Source organism: Cyprinodon tularosa, unplaced genomic scaffold, assembly GCF_016077235.1.
Source record: "Cyprinodon tularosa strain WSP-4 unplaced genomic scaffold, ASM1607723v1 ctg733, whole genome shotgun sequence".
Lineage (NCBI taxonomy): Eukaryota > Metazoa > Chordata > Actinopteri > Cyprinodontiformes > Cyprinodontidae > Cyprinodon > Cyprinodon tularosa.
This window is the reverse complement of record NW_024039489.1, coordinates 266,940-284,731: the sequence shown is the minus strand read 5'-3', so window position 1 is coordinate 284,731 and position 17,792 is coordinate 266,940. Positions and strand designations below refer to the sequence as shown.

The 17,792-nt window shown below is 41.6% G+C and overlaps 1 protein-coding gene across 3 annotated transcripts in view; it reads left to right on the top strand.

The window, feature by feature from the left end:
- The first annotated feature begins 5,072 nt into the window (after positions 1–5,072).
- The window catches only part of galnt7 (UDP-N-acetyl-alpha-D-galactosamine: polypeptide N-acetylgalactosaminyltransferase 7), a 35,005-nt gene continuing 22,285 nt past the window's right edge, over positions 5,073–17,792 (top strand). Inside the window, exons 1-4 of one of the 3 annotated variants that reach the window (XM_038269664.1) lie at positions 5,073–5,447; positions 7,456–7,570; positions 9,811–10,135; positions 14,260–14,426. In XM_038269664.1, the coding sequence (XP_038125592.1) occupies positions 5,325–5,447; positions 7,456–7,570; positions 9,811–10,135; positions 14,260–14,426 (730 nt within the window). In that variant the 5' untranslated portion in view covers positions 5,073–5,324. The remainder of the gene's footprint in view (positions 5,448–7,455; positions 7,571–9,810; positions 10,136–14,259; positions 14,427–17,792) is intronic. The other 2 variants (XM_038269662.1, XM_038269665.1) reach the window with 2 other exon arrangements.

Genomic DNA, 17,792 nt, shown 5'->3' with positions numbered 1-17,792 from the left:
GGTCAAAAGTTCACAAATTTGTTACTTAAGTAGAAGTATAGATACCGCAGTTTAAAAACACTCTGGTAAAAGTTGAAGTATCAACTTGACCTCTTTACTCAAGTAAAAGTGAAAAAGTATCTGCTCCAAACTACTTAAAGTATAAAAGTATAAAGTAATCTTTAAAAAAAAACAGCCGCTATATGAACTGAAAGCTCAATTCTTAGACTATTTCTAAAATTTCTTAGAGATAGGGCCAAGGATGAAGGAGGTCTCGTTGGTCTCCGTCTCCCGATACGCTCTCGCCTGTGTCCGACCTTTCAGACATTTCAACATCTTTTTCTGAATTCCACATTGTAGCATGGCATAGACAATTCACGTTAGCAGTTTGAAGAAGACCTGCTTGCTTCTGATGATTTCCTTTAGCTAACCAATGAGTGTTTGCGTTCTATCACTCATCCAATCACACTAGTTTTCACTAGATGTGGATGGAGCCAATGATCTGCATTGGTTGGAGCACATGACGGGAAATAAATATTTATAAACATTAAACCAGGGGTAACCAATTGAAAATCAGCGAATAAAGAAAATCATCAACCAGTAAAAGTCTGGAGACATTTTTATTTATAATCTGTTACTTTAAACAGAATTTAACACTGAAATAAAATTAGTTTTTTATGCATCCATGTTATACATTGACTTTTTAAATAAAAACAACAATCGTTCAGTTTCTTTTCTTTCTTTTTTCTGTCTTAATGTTCGCAGTGGGCTTTATGCTGCCCTGCAAGGCTTTAAACCTGGGTTTGAATGGAGACTAAGCCATTCTAAAGCACATATCAAGGAGCTCATTCTGAGCCTGGATCCAGATTTATTTTTGATTCTGTTCATGGTGGAGAATCCTGCTTCACAACAGCAGGTTGAGCCACACATAGTCTAAATGTTCAGGTTCCGCTCCAGTTCGGCCAGGTCAAAATCCACTATTGCAATCGCACCAAACAGGAAATAAAAATGTAGAGAAATTAGCATAATTCTTTATAATTTTTATATATATATATAAAAAAAAAAAAACGAACACCGTTTATTTAAAAGATTGGATGCAAACTAACAGCTCCCGGTTGCCCAAGTCATAATTACGGTCTGAGGAGGACAGTTTCCAGGAGAAAAAGGCACAGGGGTGAACGCGACAATTATTGGACCTTTGGCTAAGAACAGCTCCAACTCTGGAACTTGAGGCGTCAACCTCCACAATGAACTGCTTTTCTGGGTCACTGGGGCAGAGGTAAACAGTTCTTAGAGGCACTTGAAAGCCTTGGCGTTCCTGTTCATCCCATGTGAACCTAACCTTGCTTGATGTGAGAGCGTGGAGCAGAGCGGCGAATTGCGGATAAACTGGCGGTAAAAATGAGCAAACCCCAGAAAACTCTGAAGCTGCTTTCTGTGGGCAGGAACAGGCCAATCAATAACAGCATGAACCTTGGCTGGGTCCATAGACATCTGACCCGGAGACAACATGAAGCCAAGGAAAGAAGTGGATGTGAAATGAAATTCACACTTCTCTGCCTTAACATAAAGCTGGTTCTGAAAGAGTGGGAGCAAAATGGAGTGGACATGTTGTCTGTGAACGATGAGGTTCTCTGAGTAAACTAGGATGTCGTCCAGGTAGACGAACACATAGCGTCCTATTATGTCTTGGAGAATCTCATTAACCAGATTCTGGAACACAGCCGGGGCGTTGATGAGGCCAAAAGGCATGACCAGGTACTCATAATGCCCCGTTGGTGTGTTGAAGGCGGTCTTCCACTCATTGCCCTCCTTACTACGGACCAAGTGGTAGGCATTGCGAAGATCAAGCTTAGTGAAGACCTTAGCCCCCTGAATGTGGTCGAAGGCTGTGTTCATAAGGGGAATAGGATAACGATTCCTCACTGTGATGTCATTAAGCCCCCTGTAGTCAATGCAGGGGCGGAGAGAGCCGTCCCTCTTCCCCACAAAAAACACTGCACCTGCAGGAGAGGAAGAGGAGCGATTTAAGCCTGCCTTAGGTGCCTCCGAGATGTAGTCATGTATGGCATGGCGGACATTTTTTAGGTATTAAAACTAGGACATGAAAAACATCTGGTCACCCCACCATATCAACAAAGTGCTTGTTGCTATGATGTGTTTTTGCTCAGCAGCTTCGGTCGTTATAAACCAACCAATCAGCGCTATATTGATGAGCATACCATAAAAGGAAGAAAACCTGTTGTTTCATTCTAGGGCTCTTAACCAGGTTTGCATTAGTAGCCCGATAAACCAGACCAAATGTGAGATTAAATGTGTAATTTAGTCTGGCCCCAATGAAGATTGGAAGATTGTTGATGAGAAAAACCTGTTTTTTTTCAAACCATGTCTGTGCCTATTGGCCAATGCTCTGACCAATGAGTGCAACTGACTGTGACGTAGTAAGTGGGACAGAAAGCTGGTGGGGTGGTGTAAGCAAACGCCTGTTGGTAAAACGGCGAATATGTCCTTCTTAAGGACCAGCACCAAATAACCCATAGAATCACTCTATGACCCCTTTAAGGGTCTTGCTCAGGTAGCCAGAGTGGCAGTCCATGGGAGTGTGTGGGTATTCAACTCAGAGCCTCCAGGACCAAAGCACAATACTATTTGTGATGGTAGGACAGAAGATTTTCCTCCGTCATCACTCCCGAACTTCTAGCTGGGCAGTGGATGTTTCCAGGGTGACCTAAAGATGCCCCTCCTTGTTGCTGGTTTTCTAACCCAGCTTTGGTGAATGTTTTTATTTGAAATCACAATAGAAAGTTTTCCATTAAACAAAACATACTGAAAAGCATGGACTGTAGGTGGAAATGTAGAGCTATTTACAGAAAGCTACAAACTATAATGTGTTCTTAGTTGTAATGTGTTGTTTTACTCTACCTGCCTCTGCTAATCATATTGAAAATAGTTTGGTAAGTCTGCAGAATAACAGCGACATCTAGTGGTGGTATAATCTATAATGGGCTATGTTCTGTTCTGTTCATCTTTTTTCCCCCAGTGTTTATTGTCATTAAACTCACAAGTATTAGAGCAACGAAATGAGTCCTCTGCATTTAACTCATGCCCTTGGGGAGCAGTGGGCTGCCATTGTGCGGCGCCCGGGGAGCAGTGTGGGGGTTAAAGATCTTTGCTCAGAGACCCAGAGTGGCAGTCTGTGGGAGTGGGGATTGAACTCACAAGCTCAGGACCTCACTGATGAAACAGGCTTTGGTAGAGTCTGGAAATGAATTAATAAACAGTATCAACATATGTGGCTGAAAAGATGTTTAACTCAAGTGTTTCAATTGAAAATTTTATAATCCATCTGACAGAGACTCCCATTCAAAAATTAAACCATGACATTTCTGACTGCTTTAGTTTATGATGTAGACCTGATTTAAAACATCCTCATAGGCCTTTGGACAAATAAATTAAGATTCTAGTGAAGAGTGGGCATAAATGTCTGTTTTCTTATGTACAACCTTCAGCACCTCAGCTGGTTCTACACAGGGACCAGTGTTCCTGTAGAACTGGTCCTATTTAGAAAACAAAATAATAGGGCAGGGAGATGTATCAAATGTTCTATTCATGAAGACAATATTTTTTGAAAATCTAGATGCTTTTTCCTTTAATCCACTTCCTGGACTTCCATGGATCAGTCACATCAGTTCATCACTTCTTGTCCTTAGATGTCTCCTCATAACTGAAAAAAATGGCTCAGTGTAGCGTTATATTTTCGAAACATGATTGTTTTATAACCGTGTTTTATAACCCTAGGCAAAAACTGGCAGGGGGCCCTGTACTGAGAAGACAACACATAAAACAGACCCATTCTACAGATAGAGAAATGTTAATAGAATAGACATCCATTATCTGTTCTAGGTTGTGTCCCTCTCTTCTTGTCCCTTTTCTTCTTGTTTTCCTCTCTATGTTTTGTACTCAGCTGACTTTTCATGCTGTCTCTAAAGGAATGAAAGATTTTTTCCAATCACTAAGCTCACTTAGCTGATTGCTCCTTCCTGTGTTTCCAAAAAGGCCAAAGTAAATAACCCAGTCCTTCTTTTCACTGTAGACAAGCCATGATCTGCTTATCTGTTCTCCATTTTTCATTTGGATGAAATAATAGCTGCATGAATCATGACAGCAGACAAGATAGAGGAGAGCAGGAGGCGGGGTTACCAATCTACTTGCTCTGGAAAGTAGAGTTCGCTGCTTTTAGATGTTGGCGCCATAGTCTCCAGTAGCAGAAAAAAGTCGCTATATTTGGAGCTAGGCGCTTTTAAAAAAAAATCAAAGTTCTAGAGGAGTCTGAAAAGTGGCTAAATATAGCGACTAAAGCGTTAAGTTGGCAACACTGCTCTTTCCATCGTTTGTTTTCAAATGGTTTGCTGCTGTCTGTTTGGACTAGAGACTGACATTTTTTCGGGAATCCCATTGGTCACGGGATTCCCGTGGGATGGGAGTCAGTATTAGTAACGATCACGGGATTGGGACGGTACAGGATTAAACATTAACGGGAGCAGACGGGAGCGGGAGCAAACCAATAGTAACTTATGCTCTGAGTTTTTCACCCGCGCTCAAAAACAACAAGAATGGGAGTGGAGCAGGAGCGGGAGTCATTCTGAATGGAAGCGGGATGGAAGTGGGAGTAATTTCACCAGGAGTGGGACAGGACAGGATTTAGATTTCTACTCTGGCCCGGGATCGGGACGGGACACCATTTTTTTCTGTGGGAGTGGGACGGGACAGGAGTGAAAATCCACTCCCGTGTCAGTCTCTAGTTTGGACCTTTCTGAACATGTGCAGCAAATGGACTGATCCAATATGGTGGACACTGACGTTCTGATGGCATTTTAGCCAAAGGATTTTATCAAAGTATAATTAATGTGCACAAATAAGGAATAGTTGAATTAACTATACATGTCAACAGCGTTTTATGGGGCCCCCAGGAACTTGGGGGCCCCATAAAATATGGCCCTGAACTGCCGCAGCCTGACAGAGCCATTCCCATCCCAGCAGTGGTTGTAGTGCTGCTGGCCTTGTTCCTCCTCCTTCCATCAGGCAGGAACAGGAACCATAGAGGAGGGCAGAGTTGTTACACCGGAACAGTGAGGGTGAGCACCAGGACAGACCAGAACACCACAACCAGTCCCTGCTGTTTATACCGACCAGTAGCGGAGGGAGGCTTTCCTTTTGAGCTAATATTTATTTTACTTTACAGCAGCAGGAAGAGAGCAGCTGGTTACCGGTTAGTCAGTCAGAGCGCGCGGACCAGCAGCAGCTAGCTTAGCTTAGCTTAGCTTTAGAAGAAGGAAGCTTCCAGCATGAGGCTAAAGGTGGGATTCCTCCTGCGGAGTTTAATGCTCATTGGGACCTTCCTGGGTTTGGTGATACTCTGGTCATCTCTGTCTCCGAAGCCCAACGATGACAACCCGTTCGCTAAAAGGGTAAGAAGCTAAACCACCAGAGAGTCAGGAAAAACCGGATGCTTGTTTCTGGTTGTTTTCTGGACTGAATTAGCATTCCCACTGTTGCTGGGGTCCATTTGTTGCTCCCTGATGGAGGGAATCACAGGTAGGATCTCCAGGAGCATCCATCCCCATAATCCAGGATCCACATCCGGACATGTCAGCAGGCGGAAGTGAGCTGGCCTTTAGAGCTGACAGCTTTGGTTTGGAAAATAAATTAATCCTGGAAATGTTTTAAAACATTAGATTATTGCTGCAGTGCTGAGTTAGACAGATTATCGAAATAAACCTCAATATAAGGAGGAAAATAAATATCACAGATAAATAGAGAATGTACTGAACTCCGATAACAAACTATAGCAAACTATACTAAATTGTTTTTTTTAAATAAATATAAATTTGTCCATGATTCTTTGACCTTTAATATAGAAGGGGGCAGTGAGGAAACAAAACAAAATTAAACAAGATTATTATGACTTAACCAAGGATTATGATTAAATAAGAAGAAAACTCATCCCATATTTAGTCCTAATTTCTTCCTGGTGAGCTGATCAATTATATTTTTATAGTTGGAAATGTTTTATAGATCAGATTGGATGGAATATCTGGTCATCTCATGTAGTTTTTGCTCCAGACTGCTGTGCATTAATATGATCAGTCAGCTGGAAGGACTTTGGTGTTTTCTTGGTAATCTGCAGCCTTTATGCTTAATAGACCAAACAGTTTAATTCGGGTGACGATTGGAGGCTTCACAGACAAAATGGATCAGAAACCAAAGGAGACAGAACCAACTTCTGCCTCCCAACAATCCATGAATATCCACAGTAGGGCTGCAACTAACGATTATTTTGCAAAACGATTAATCTGTCGATATTTTATTTTTTTGATTAATCATTTCATAATCAGATAGCCAAATGTTCTTGAACAAGACTTTTTACTCAGTTAAACCAGGTGAAACTAAAACTCTTGAGTTCTAGATAGAGCAGATTAACAAACTTAAACTTTTTTTTTTTTTTAAAGCTTAAATGCAAAATGTTTATATATTTGTTTACAATTTTGATATAATTTCTGCTCTAAGTGGGTCGCTCTGTCAGCTAAAGGCAGGTTTTAGAGTCTCTATACTCCAGTTAATGATTAATCGATTACTAAATTAGTTGACGATTATTGAAAGAATCAATTAATAAAGGAGATCATCTCTGCCCATCTGGGCCCCAGCTCATGTTTAGGGTGGAGACAGAAGAGTCCTGGAAGGGGGCTGAAGAAGTCAGGCTTGTTTGGAGAGGCTGTGGTTCAGCTTTGAACTGTAATTATCCATCAGAGGGACGGTGACGGAGCGTTTGGTGCTCTGCTCTTTAGATTCCTTCATTTTTGTCGCACTCACTCACCAAACCAGATCCACACCAGGAAAACATTTCCATCACCCTCCTTAACTTACTTTTCTGTTCAGCGTCCACTTTTCACATGGAAATGATTGTTTGACATCAGTCCTGCTGGTTATTTGTAGAAGGAGCCCTTTGAGGCACACCCTTCTACACAGCTGTCTGTGAAGGAGTGCCTAGGAAGCACCTGCTTTTAAAAAGGTGTGTTTAGAGAAGAAAATATCCAAACCAGACTAAACTGGTTCTCTAGAGAAAAAACAACGTTTTGTTTTCAGTTTTGGTTCAGATGTGGGTCTAAAACCAGGTATCAGCCCTGTGTCTCCCTCCACATTGTCTTAAGCTCCACATTTTTTTCCCTCATGAACAACAGCATCTCCATTCATGATGCTGCCATCACCGTGCTTAAAATGTCATATTTCATTGAATGTCTGTCTATGCCATTTAAGGGGATTTAGGGCCCGTTGCTGATTATCTTAGAGCCACTTCTGGCCCCTAAGTTGTATCTTTTTCACTTCCTCAGAGATCAGACTAAACCAAGGCTGTGGTTTAAATGTTTCCATCCAGCCTGTTTGTATTTATCATCTTTCCATGTTGTGTTTTGTTCTAAGCAGGGGGACAGTTTCCTCCCCAAAGAGGACTTGGTGGATCATTTCAAGCCTGTGGTCCCCTGGCCCCGGGTGGAGGGGGTGGAGGTTGACCTGAACTCTATCAGACTGAAGCATGGTGAGAGTCCACACATCCATAAACTCCCGTTTAGTTCCAGACTTTAACTAGGCCACTCCAAAACCTTCTCCTCTCTGAGCCATAAAGAGGTCGGCCTGTGGTACGGCTGCATGTGTGCCTGATGAGCTGATGTCTGGATGTTTGTTCTCCATTAATACAGGAACCTGAATGAAGACTGAGCTTAACTAAAGCTAATTCTGACTGCAGCACCTCTACTGCTGCTTTGCCTCTAGATTAATCTCAGTTGGCTGAAAGCTTTGTCACATTTAGACAGATTTCAGTAACTGTTTTTCCTTTATTCCTTTGATTAATATGTTGCTTCTGAGCTCTTTTATCATACTTCATGCTGTCAGACAGGTTCAATGTTTTTATTCTCTTGATTCTACAGTAATAAGGCACTAAGATCAGGTTTAATCAAAAGTTATATGCCTTTACCAAAGGCACCAAAACCCATTTGATCCTGATAAAATAGGGTAATATTCTCTAAGCGTCCGTACTAATGGGGTTCTTATTGTCGCGTCTGACCTTGGTAACCATGACGACAATAGCCGGACAGTATCAGTATTCATCAGTTCATCCATTAATGAAAGAAGGAAACAAAGGAGCTGCCTTAAAGGAATAGTACACCCAAAACATGATTAGCCTTCATTTTCTACTCACCTCCATGCTGAACAACACTCTGGAGTACTTTTTTGATATCTCAAATGCATCTGGAGATCTGGGAGGCTTCTTGCTGTCTGCTGACATTCAAATAATGGAGGTCCATGGCGCCCGAGACAGAAAGGTCCATAAAAGTCCACAAAAACGTGTCAATATTCCTCCATACTGCTCGTCCAATGTAATCCAAGTGTCCTGAGTGGGTAGCATCCAGAATTTACTCGAAACGAAGTCATTTAGAATGTTTTTAGAGCATAAACAGTAGTGTATAGGATTTCCTAATAGCGCCCCCATGCGCGCTCACGATTCTACGGAAGCCGGCAGACCAAACCGGAAGGAAGTGCGCATTCAGCGTCTGGTCTGCCGATAATGCAAGCGTAGAAGAAGAAATGTGCTGTTTACCTGTGCAAAGAAAGAAACAACGAAAGAAAAATGTCTGAGGACTTCAGTGTTGAGGAAGAGCATGAGTTCTTTGCCGAGCTGAATGCGCTGGTTTGGTCTGCCGGCTTCCGTAGAATCGTGAGCGCGCATGGGGGCGCTATTAGGAAATCCTATACACTACTGTTTAGGCTCTAAAACGTTCTAAATGACTTCGTTTCGAGTAAATTCTGGATGCTACCCACTCAGGACACTTGGATTACATTGGACGAGCAGTATGGAGGAATATTGACAAGTTTTTGTGGACTTTTGTGGACCTTTCTGTCTCGGGCGCCATAGACCTCCATTATTTGAATGTCAGCAGACAGCAAGAAGTCTCCCAGATCTCCAGATGCATTTGAGATATCAAAAAAGTACTCCAGAGTGTTGTTCAGCATGGAGGTGAGTAGAAAATGAAGGCTAATCATGTTTTGGGTGTACTATTCCTTTAAGTTGAGGTTGTAGAGTTGTTCTTCAGCTTGTTGACAGATACGTACGCATGTGCAGAGATGTAATCCTGGTCTCATGTTGTTGTTATGGAAAACAGACACAGAAATACTTTATTTACTAAAAAACTGAGCAAACGCAAAGCTTAAAAGCAAAAAAATAACAAATTCTACACCAGCATTACGCTATCAATCCTCATTAAATTATGGTTTGCACCCAGAGTGAGATACTGGTGCATAAATGTCAAATAATGTGACTTTGGACATTTACAGTGAGATTGTGATTTTTATGGGCTGGGTTGGTTGAGTTTAGGTTGTCCTGTAATTCTTTAATCAGACCAGGCAGATTGGGTTTGCTCAGTACTGTTATAGCAGTAATGGGAGGGAGCAATAACCACAGGAATGACATCCGGATTGGATTCAGGCCAGCAGACCAGACAACATTCACTGATACAACTCAGAGCCAAACATCCCTGTTAATCAATGGTGATTCAGTTATTAATTACCCAGAAAGCTTAGCGCCGATGTAGGAGTGGAAACTATAGATGTTCTCTCTGGTTAAAGTATAAATAGGATGGTGAGACCAATAAAAAGGAAAAACAAACCACAGCTTTAGAAATAACCAGGATTTATTAAAGAGAGGAGGGAGGTCTATGTTTAATGATCGATCTAGATGTTGCTTCTCAGCCTGATCCTTTGGTTTCTGTCTGCTTCCTCCAGGAGGAGCCGACCCTCAGGGCCAGCAGCAGCAGCAGCAGCAGCCGGACCAGAAGCAGGTCATCCAGCAGCAGTATGTCACATTCAAACCTCAGACGCACGCCTACAACAGCCCCGTGCTCAGGAAAGGGATCCTGGGAAACTTTGAGCCCAAGGAGCCTGAAGCTGAGGGAATCCCTGGGGGTCCAGGGGAGGGAGCCAAGCCCTTCGTTTTGGGTCCGGAGTACAAAGACTCGGTCCAGGCTTCCATTAAGGAGTTTGGTTTCAACATGGTGGCCAGTGACATGATCTCCCTGGACAGAACCATCAATGATTTACGCCATGAAGAGTGAGTACTGTGTCACACTCACCTCCACACGGTTTTCACTTTCATCTCCTGGGATCTGTAGAGGTTTGAGGATCCTGCTTTAGGTTTTCCATCCTTGTTTATGTCCTTCCTATCCCGTTATTTCATGCACATGCGGATAGCAACCTTTAAGCTGTTTATCTGTTGCTATCTGCTGGTGTTTAGGTCAAAGGTCTGAAACTAAAACTACTTCTATAACTGAGGCTTAGTCCAATATAAGTAAACCAGTCAGTGAGAATGACCTACCAGCAAGGAGGTGAGCAGAATTATTTTAGTTATTCAGATAAAACCCTTTAGGGCTGAAACAATTAATCAGATGAATCGATTATTGAAATAACCGTCAACAAATGTAGTAATCGATTAGTCGTTAACTGGAGTATAGAGACTCTAAAACATGCCTTTAGCTGACAGAGCGCTTCCCCCCCCCCCCCAAACATTCACCGCTACTCCTCAGGACGTCACCGTCTGCACCTCAAAATACGGAGCAATTGTTAGCGCTCCGGTCCGGCCAGGTCAAGATCTGCAATTGCAATTGCACATAACAGGAAAAAGAACATGAGGAAGATCTGGTTTGTCGAATAAAAATATAGTAACTACAGATCGGTAACTACAAATTAGAGCTTAATTCTTAAATATTCCCCAAAACTAAGAGCGTTAAACAAATGATTGGATGCAAACTAATGGTATTTCTACCAACAAGGAAGCAGATTTCTCATCTTCATCAAAATATTTATTTTATACTGAGAAGCTTAAAAGTTTCAGCAAATCGAGTCAAAACTTCCAAGAGCGCCTCTCACAACTTCTAAACAAACCTCTTATTGCTGGAATAGATGCAGAGATGCTGAGTTTGGAGGTAGAGAAGAAACAAAACAGTTTTTTATAATCCTAGATATCTCTGTTACAAAGATCCACAACAAATAGAAAATATTTGGGAAGAAACCCACATATGCTGGATGCTGATGGGGATTGTTTTAATATGTCATATTAAATTAAATGTTCATTTCTGCATGTTTTGCTACTATTAATTTATTAATAATATAGCGCATGCTCTCCTTGAGCTCCGAGGAAGTCAGAGCAAGACAGAAGGAACAGCGGAGGCTGTAGGCAACTTTATTATTAGACTGGTAAGTTAACCCTTTGCTCCTGGTATAAAGCCGTAAATCTTTATTATTTTCACTGTTTAGTAGAAGGAAAATACGGGCAGTTACAGGTCTAGCACCCCTTGTGGCCAAAAGTTACACAGTGTGCCTTTAAGATAAAAAAAAAACATCTCTCAGTCTGTTGTATCCAGTTCTAAACAAGTGGGAAAGTTTTTGTTTTTCCGGGTTTAATTTAAATTGCGTCATTTTGGGCTTCCAGGAAACATGGCGAGCGAGCAGCAGCTCCTGCTGGCGAAGGTTCGCAAATGTAAACATCTGAAGACATCCTGTGATTTTAGCCCATAAATATCACCATTATCAACAGATTTTGGAAAAACTCCAGGAAAGCAATGACTGTTGGCCTTGAACAGCACAAAGAGGCGTTGTTAATGTTACAGGCTGTTTTTTCTACTTCCTCCTGTAGTGTGGTGCTGTCAGCTTGCTGCTTGTGCTGAACATAAATACGTATAAATGCTGCAGATGCGGTTAGGTGGTGGCTCATTTTATGTACCTCAACCGTAATGAGCTCTTTAGCTAGCTAAGTAGGATATATGCTAAAATATATTTAGCTAATTTCTTCAATGCAAGAAATGCAAAGAAAGGAAACAGGAAGTAGATACAAACTTAAAATACAACATTCAAATATTAAAGGTGTTTGTGATTCATCTTCAAATTGATGTGAAAATGAAACGTTACGTGAAGTGAAAAAGCAAACATTAGACGGTTAGTAACATGGGAATAAAATGGAAAGGAGACGGAGATTAAATGGCTTCAGTTGGAGACTAAATCAGGTTAGGAATCTGCATAAAATACCCAGACGGGTATATTTAATAAAATCCTCCTGCTGCGTTGTTACTCTGGAGATGCAGCTCAAAGCCTGGTTTTTATTTATTTATTTTTTTTTATAACATATAACCCTCGGTGTTCCCCAGCAGAACCATCATGTTTCACCTTCTGGGTCTGAGGCAGGAAAATCAGGACCTTCCTGTTGGTCAAAAACAGCATTAGCGATACAGTCGTCTACAGGTTAATATGGCTCAGCCACAGCTTGGCAGGCGTAAACTGCTGGAGCAATGGTGGAAAAACTGCCTACAGGCAGGAGTCGGCTCCACGCCAACAAAGGTGTGTCTCAGATCCAACTGAAAGTGAAGCATCAGTGACTGCAGGGCTCTGCTGACGTACCTGAAGTTCCTGTAATTCTTGAATCGTTTCATCTTTGTCGTCATAATTTCCTGAAAGGTTTTTGTCCTCAAATGAAGGACTAATTTAAAACATAAATGAGTACAGAACGCTACAAATTCCAGCCCTCGCCTATGCCATGGGTCAATGTAGAAATATCTGTAGTGGCGTCACAAACCGTCTTATTCATGGTTGAGTAGAAGAGATTTACTGAACAAAGAGAGTCACACCTTTTCCATCCTTTAGAGTTTGGGAGGTTTAGTTTTTAAATGTATCTGGGAACACCCTGCTGCATCCATAATATCACATTTCCTCACACCTCTGTTAAAGTCTGAGGGAAATCCTATTTAAATGTCAAATCATTCTGGCTTTACCATGTATATAAATGTACTCTTTTTCAGACAATATTGTGGCAAAAGTTAGAAAATTTCTATAAAAAAAAAATCCTGTCTTAAAATCTATGGGTTTTTTTTTTCATTATCTTCTGCAGGCCAGTTAGTTCTACGTCAGCCTGAACACCTAAATTCAGCCAATCATTTTTCAGCGGTCATCTGTCAATCAATTTTTTCGGTCATAGCATCTTGATTGATATGTCGCAGCTAATATACGCAACGGTTGGAATCAGAAATAAGAATTTGGGACTGCAACCGTTGGAACAGCCGCTTCCATATGACTTTAAAAAGATGTGAGGATTAAGAAAATGTAACTAAGGTTAGACTTTAGTAAAAATGTTTATATAGTTTTTGAAAGGCCGCTATAAACAAATACATTTTACCTCCTGATTCAAAGCAACTGAGGCTTTCAGCATTTTCTGGGAGGTTATTCCAGATTATATTTTAAACAATTAAGTGGATTAATTTTGATTAATAAAAATAATCGTCCACTAATTTAGTAATCAATTAATTGATAATTGGAGGATAGAGATTGTAAAACATGCCTTTAGCTGCCTGAGAGACCCGCTTAGTGCAGCAATTGTATCAAGATTGTAAAAAAAAAAAAAAAAAAAAAAAAAAAAGGAAATCTAAACATTTTTGATTTAAGATAAAAAAAATGTTTTCCGTCTGTTAATCTGTTCTATCCAGAACTCCTCACCTGGAACAGATTTAGCTTCACCTGGTTTAATTTAATAAAACTCTTCTTTAAGGAACCTTCTGATATCAGATTATTAATCAATTAATTGAAAAATATAATCAACAGATCATCGATTTGCTCAGTAATTGTTAGTTGAAGCTCTAAAACAAACCCTTAAAGATCAGAACAAAACAAAATAAATCGAATCTCTCTGTGCAGAGTGGGTGGGGCTTAATGTCAGCCATCATCATGTCGCTGACCACATGCAGACATGTTTTTGAGCACTTTTAAAGTGGAAAGCCAGACTCTTACAGGTCGTTTTTAGAAACAGGAGAAGCAGATCGATCTACCAGCCTTGGTGGGATAATTATTGATTACATCGTCAGAGAGGAAGAGCCCAAATCCTCTTTGTTTTCTCTATAAATATATTATAAAAAGTTATCTTTGCATAGCAAATGGGAGGACATTTTTCTTTTAATTTGTGCAGATTTCTACCCCCCAGTTTTCTGACTCTCCCATAGCGCCTCCTGGTGGTGTTTACAGGTAGATCCAGATGTGTTCTTGCTCCAACATTTATCTTAAACTATTGTTGTGTTCAGGCGTCCATAGTGGACCAAGTTGGTTAGTTGATATTCCTTTAAGGACGTCTGCGCGATCGGCCTGCAGCTCTTCCTCCTGACTCGGTCTGACTGTGTTTGATGGGCTCCTCCTCTCCAGGTGTAAATACTGGCACTATGACGACCGGCTGCTGACCTCCAGCGTCATCATAGTGTTCCATAACGAGGGCTGGTCCACGCTGATGAGGACCGTGCACAGCGTCATCAAGAGGACGCCCAGGAGATATCTGGCTGAGATCGTCCTCATAGACGACTTCAGTAACAAAGGTGGGTTTGTTGTTGCTTCGTGATTACTTCCACTTTACTGTTTTATTATTAAGGAAATGTACACTGGACGTCTGTATGTTTTATCCTCTCAATTTAACCTCATATAGTGATGAACAACACCTCTCTCAAAAAAGAAAACATTCGGAGCAATAAATGAAAAAAGAAAAAAGAGAACTTTCACTATTATCCATAACATTGGACTCTATAGAGTCACAGAGAAACTTATTTCTTTTCCCTAATTCAGAACAAAGAGCTGAGATTTAATAAGAAGGAATTCTTTGATGTAGAGCTATTTGGAGATTTAAGGTCGTAGGGAAGTCATATTTAGATGTCAAATCATTTGGGCTTAAACATGTATATAAATGTACTCTAAATGTATAAATGTATCAGACCATATTGTTCCAAAATTTAGAAAATTTCTATAAAAAAAAAAAAAAAAAAAATCCTGTCTTAAGATTCTTTCGTTATCTTCTGCAGGCCAGTTAGTTCTACGTCAGCCTGAACACCTGAATTTGGCCAATCATATATCAACGGTCATCTGTCAATCAAATTTTTTCGGTCACAGCATCTTGATTCATATGTTGCAGCTAATATACGCAACGGTTGAAATCAGAATCCTTTCCTTTCCCATTGAGTTGCGTCCCAGTGTTCACGGGGATGGACGTCTGTGTCTTCAGCAGGCGTAGAGCTAACAGAACTGGCAGCGTTGCGAGACAAGGGCTCAAACATGTACGGCTGGAAGCCTTCTACACCAAACCAAGCTTCTGCCGCCCTGGCGTCCTCTTCCACAACATCTTCGTCCCCGCTTTCCTCCTCTAAATAAAAAATGGATGACGGGGGAGACTCATCCACGACCTCCGACACTAAACACTCCTCCTCTTGCATGTTTCCTCTGTCCATAGCGTTCCTTGACAGCGTCGTTTCTAAGTCACCATTTTGTTGCTAACTAGTTAGCAAGATGCTTCTGACAAAACAGCCAAAATCAAAAAGCTTGGGAACTTTCTGCCACAGCAATCACTCCTTTGATAATCGACCAATCACATTCACTTTATTCAGTGGTGTAAAGTCGTGCACCACTCGGGAAAAATGCAAAGGTTGGAACGGCCGCTTCCCTTCGACTTAAAATGAATGAGACAGTGATGTTTGAGAGTCAGCCGCTTCTCTATGATGAACACAACACTTTTGTCCACATAGGATGTCCGACGTGCTCAAACAAGTTTGGTTTGAGCGTCTAGACGTTTGGTTTACATCCAATGTCTATAGGAGACGACTTTTAATCTTCCAGAGCAGAGAGCCTTCCCCTTGTTTGCAGAGTCTGCAGCTTTCTGAGCTTTTAAGTCTACTGCAGCAATCAGTTGGGAAATATCTGCATGTTGGAGCATCAACCAATCAGAGGAGCTGATCCTGGAGCTGTCTGGGAGACAGGCTCTACATGCAGGCTGTAATCACTTCAATAGAGCTGTCAGCATTAAATGAATAGAAATGAATATTTAAAGACTTTAAACTGCACTGGTTTTACCTAAAAAGGATGGATTTCTTTATATTAGGGCTGTCAGTTTTAAAGCGTTATTAACGCGTTAACTGCTTTAGACTATAACGCCGACATTTTTTTTAACGCACGTTAATCGCGCATCAAAACAAACGCACCGTGCGCTTTTGTTCTTTATTTTTCTGCAGCGCTCGCTGTACTGTTTGTTTTACCCTCGGCGCTTTCCGTAGCTTCAGGAACGCTAAGTTTTGGGAGAGTCCGCAGCATAACAGACCCGGGCTTTGAATGAGCAAAAATGGCCAGCAGACGAGGTATCCTGAATGATAAGTTTCATTTTAAAGTTATCCCAGAAGGCTGTCTTGACAAAACCCGAGTCGTCTGTCTATGTTGTCCAGAAGAAACAAGCGTCTCACTGGCTTAGTGCCAACAAGACAAAGAAATAAATTAAGTCATGTGGAATGCACTGCTGCTGCAATTCCTGTTCAGACCAAAGGAATATTAAAGCATTTTGAAAATGTTCTACATGTAAAATGTTATGTTGTTGAGATGACTGCAAAGCCCAGTTATTGTAAATTCGTTTGATTTATTTATTATTTTGTGAGTAACTTCATTTTATTTGAATTAAATCTGAATTTCATAACGGAATGTGCACTTTATTAACAGTACATCTTTATTTTTGTCCTATGTTTGAGAAAAAACGTAATTTTATGGAGTTCTTTGAAGTACTGTTTACTGTTCTGTAGTTTTGTAATTTTTTTTTACAATTTTTGAATAATTATTGGCCGGAATTTAAACCAGGATATTTTTATTCTAGTTTTTTAAAAGTGCTTTAAAAGAATAATTGTCTTGATGCCAAAAGGAGCCCAACAGATTTTACTTTCACAAGTGTAGCGGTATGGCAATTGCCATACTGCTCCACTTGTTTCATGTATATAAATTGCTTTGTTATAATTATGCAGGGAGTTTTACAGTTCATATGGACACTGCAATGTAAGTAGAGCAGAAAAACAGAAGAAGAAGAAGGAAAAAGAAAAAGAAAAAAACAGGACAAAAGATGAAAGAAAGAGGAGATAGGAAGGAGACAATGACAAAACATTTTCAGTCTGCTTCAACACCTGTAATGAGATGGAAAAAAAAAAAAAAAAAAAAAAAAAAAAGAACAGCACAACCAAAAAACATGGTACGAGATATACAATAAAGCAAACACCTTGAAACTATCGCTAACGTAATATTATTAAGTCTGACATGTACTCTGTGTTACCTGAAGATATGAATGTGGGTTTTCTGTTTGGAAGTGAATCTCTAAGTACCTGAAGCCTAGCACCTGTAGTTGTTTGTGAGGGTGAACTTGTGCATGTAAAGTTTTAACCATAGAAAAAATGCTCAATAGTGGTTGTGGAGAGCCGGAGAGGCACACCCCCCAGAGCACTGAGTCCAGCGCCGGGAGACCCAAAGCCCCAGGCGCCCAAGGGGACCCCAGAAGCGAAGGCACCAAGGCGGGGCCAGCCCCGGAAACCAGACCCCCACCAAGGCAGGAGGAGAGACAGCCACGAAGACGCCCCCCAGCCACCGCCATGCCGGCGCCCCGGGGAGCCGCGGGGACGAGTCCGCGGGCCCCGCCGGCAGCCGGCCACCCCGAAGTAGTGCCGGGCACCGAACACCAGCCCCCCCACGGCGCCGACCGAAACGCCCCATCCCCACAGAGCACCGAAACACGCCCCGCCCCCCAGCACCAAGCCCCGGCGACCGGCCGCAACACCCACCGCGACCGCACCACCCAGGAAAACACTCAGGCTTCCCCGCCCCCACCCGCCCCGCAGCCCCACCCGCCGCGATCAGCGGGAACAGAGCAGCCCCGCCATGCCTCCAGGAGGGAA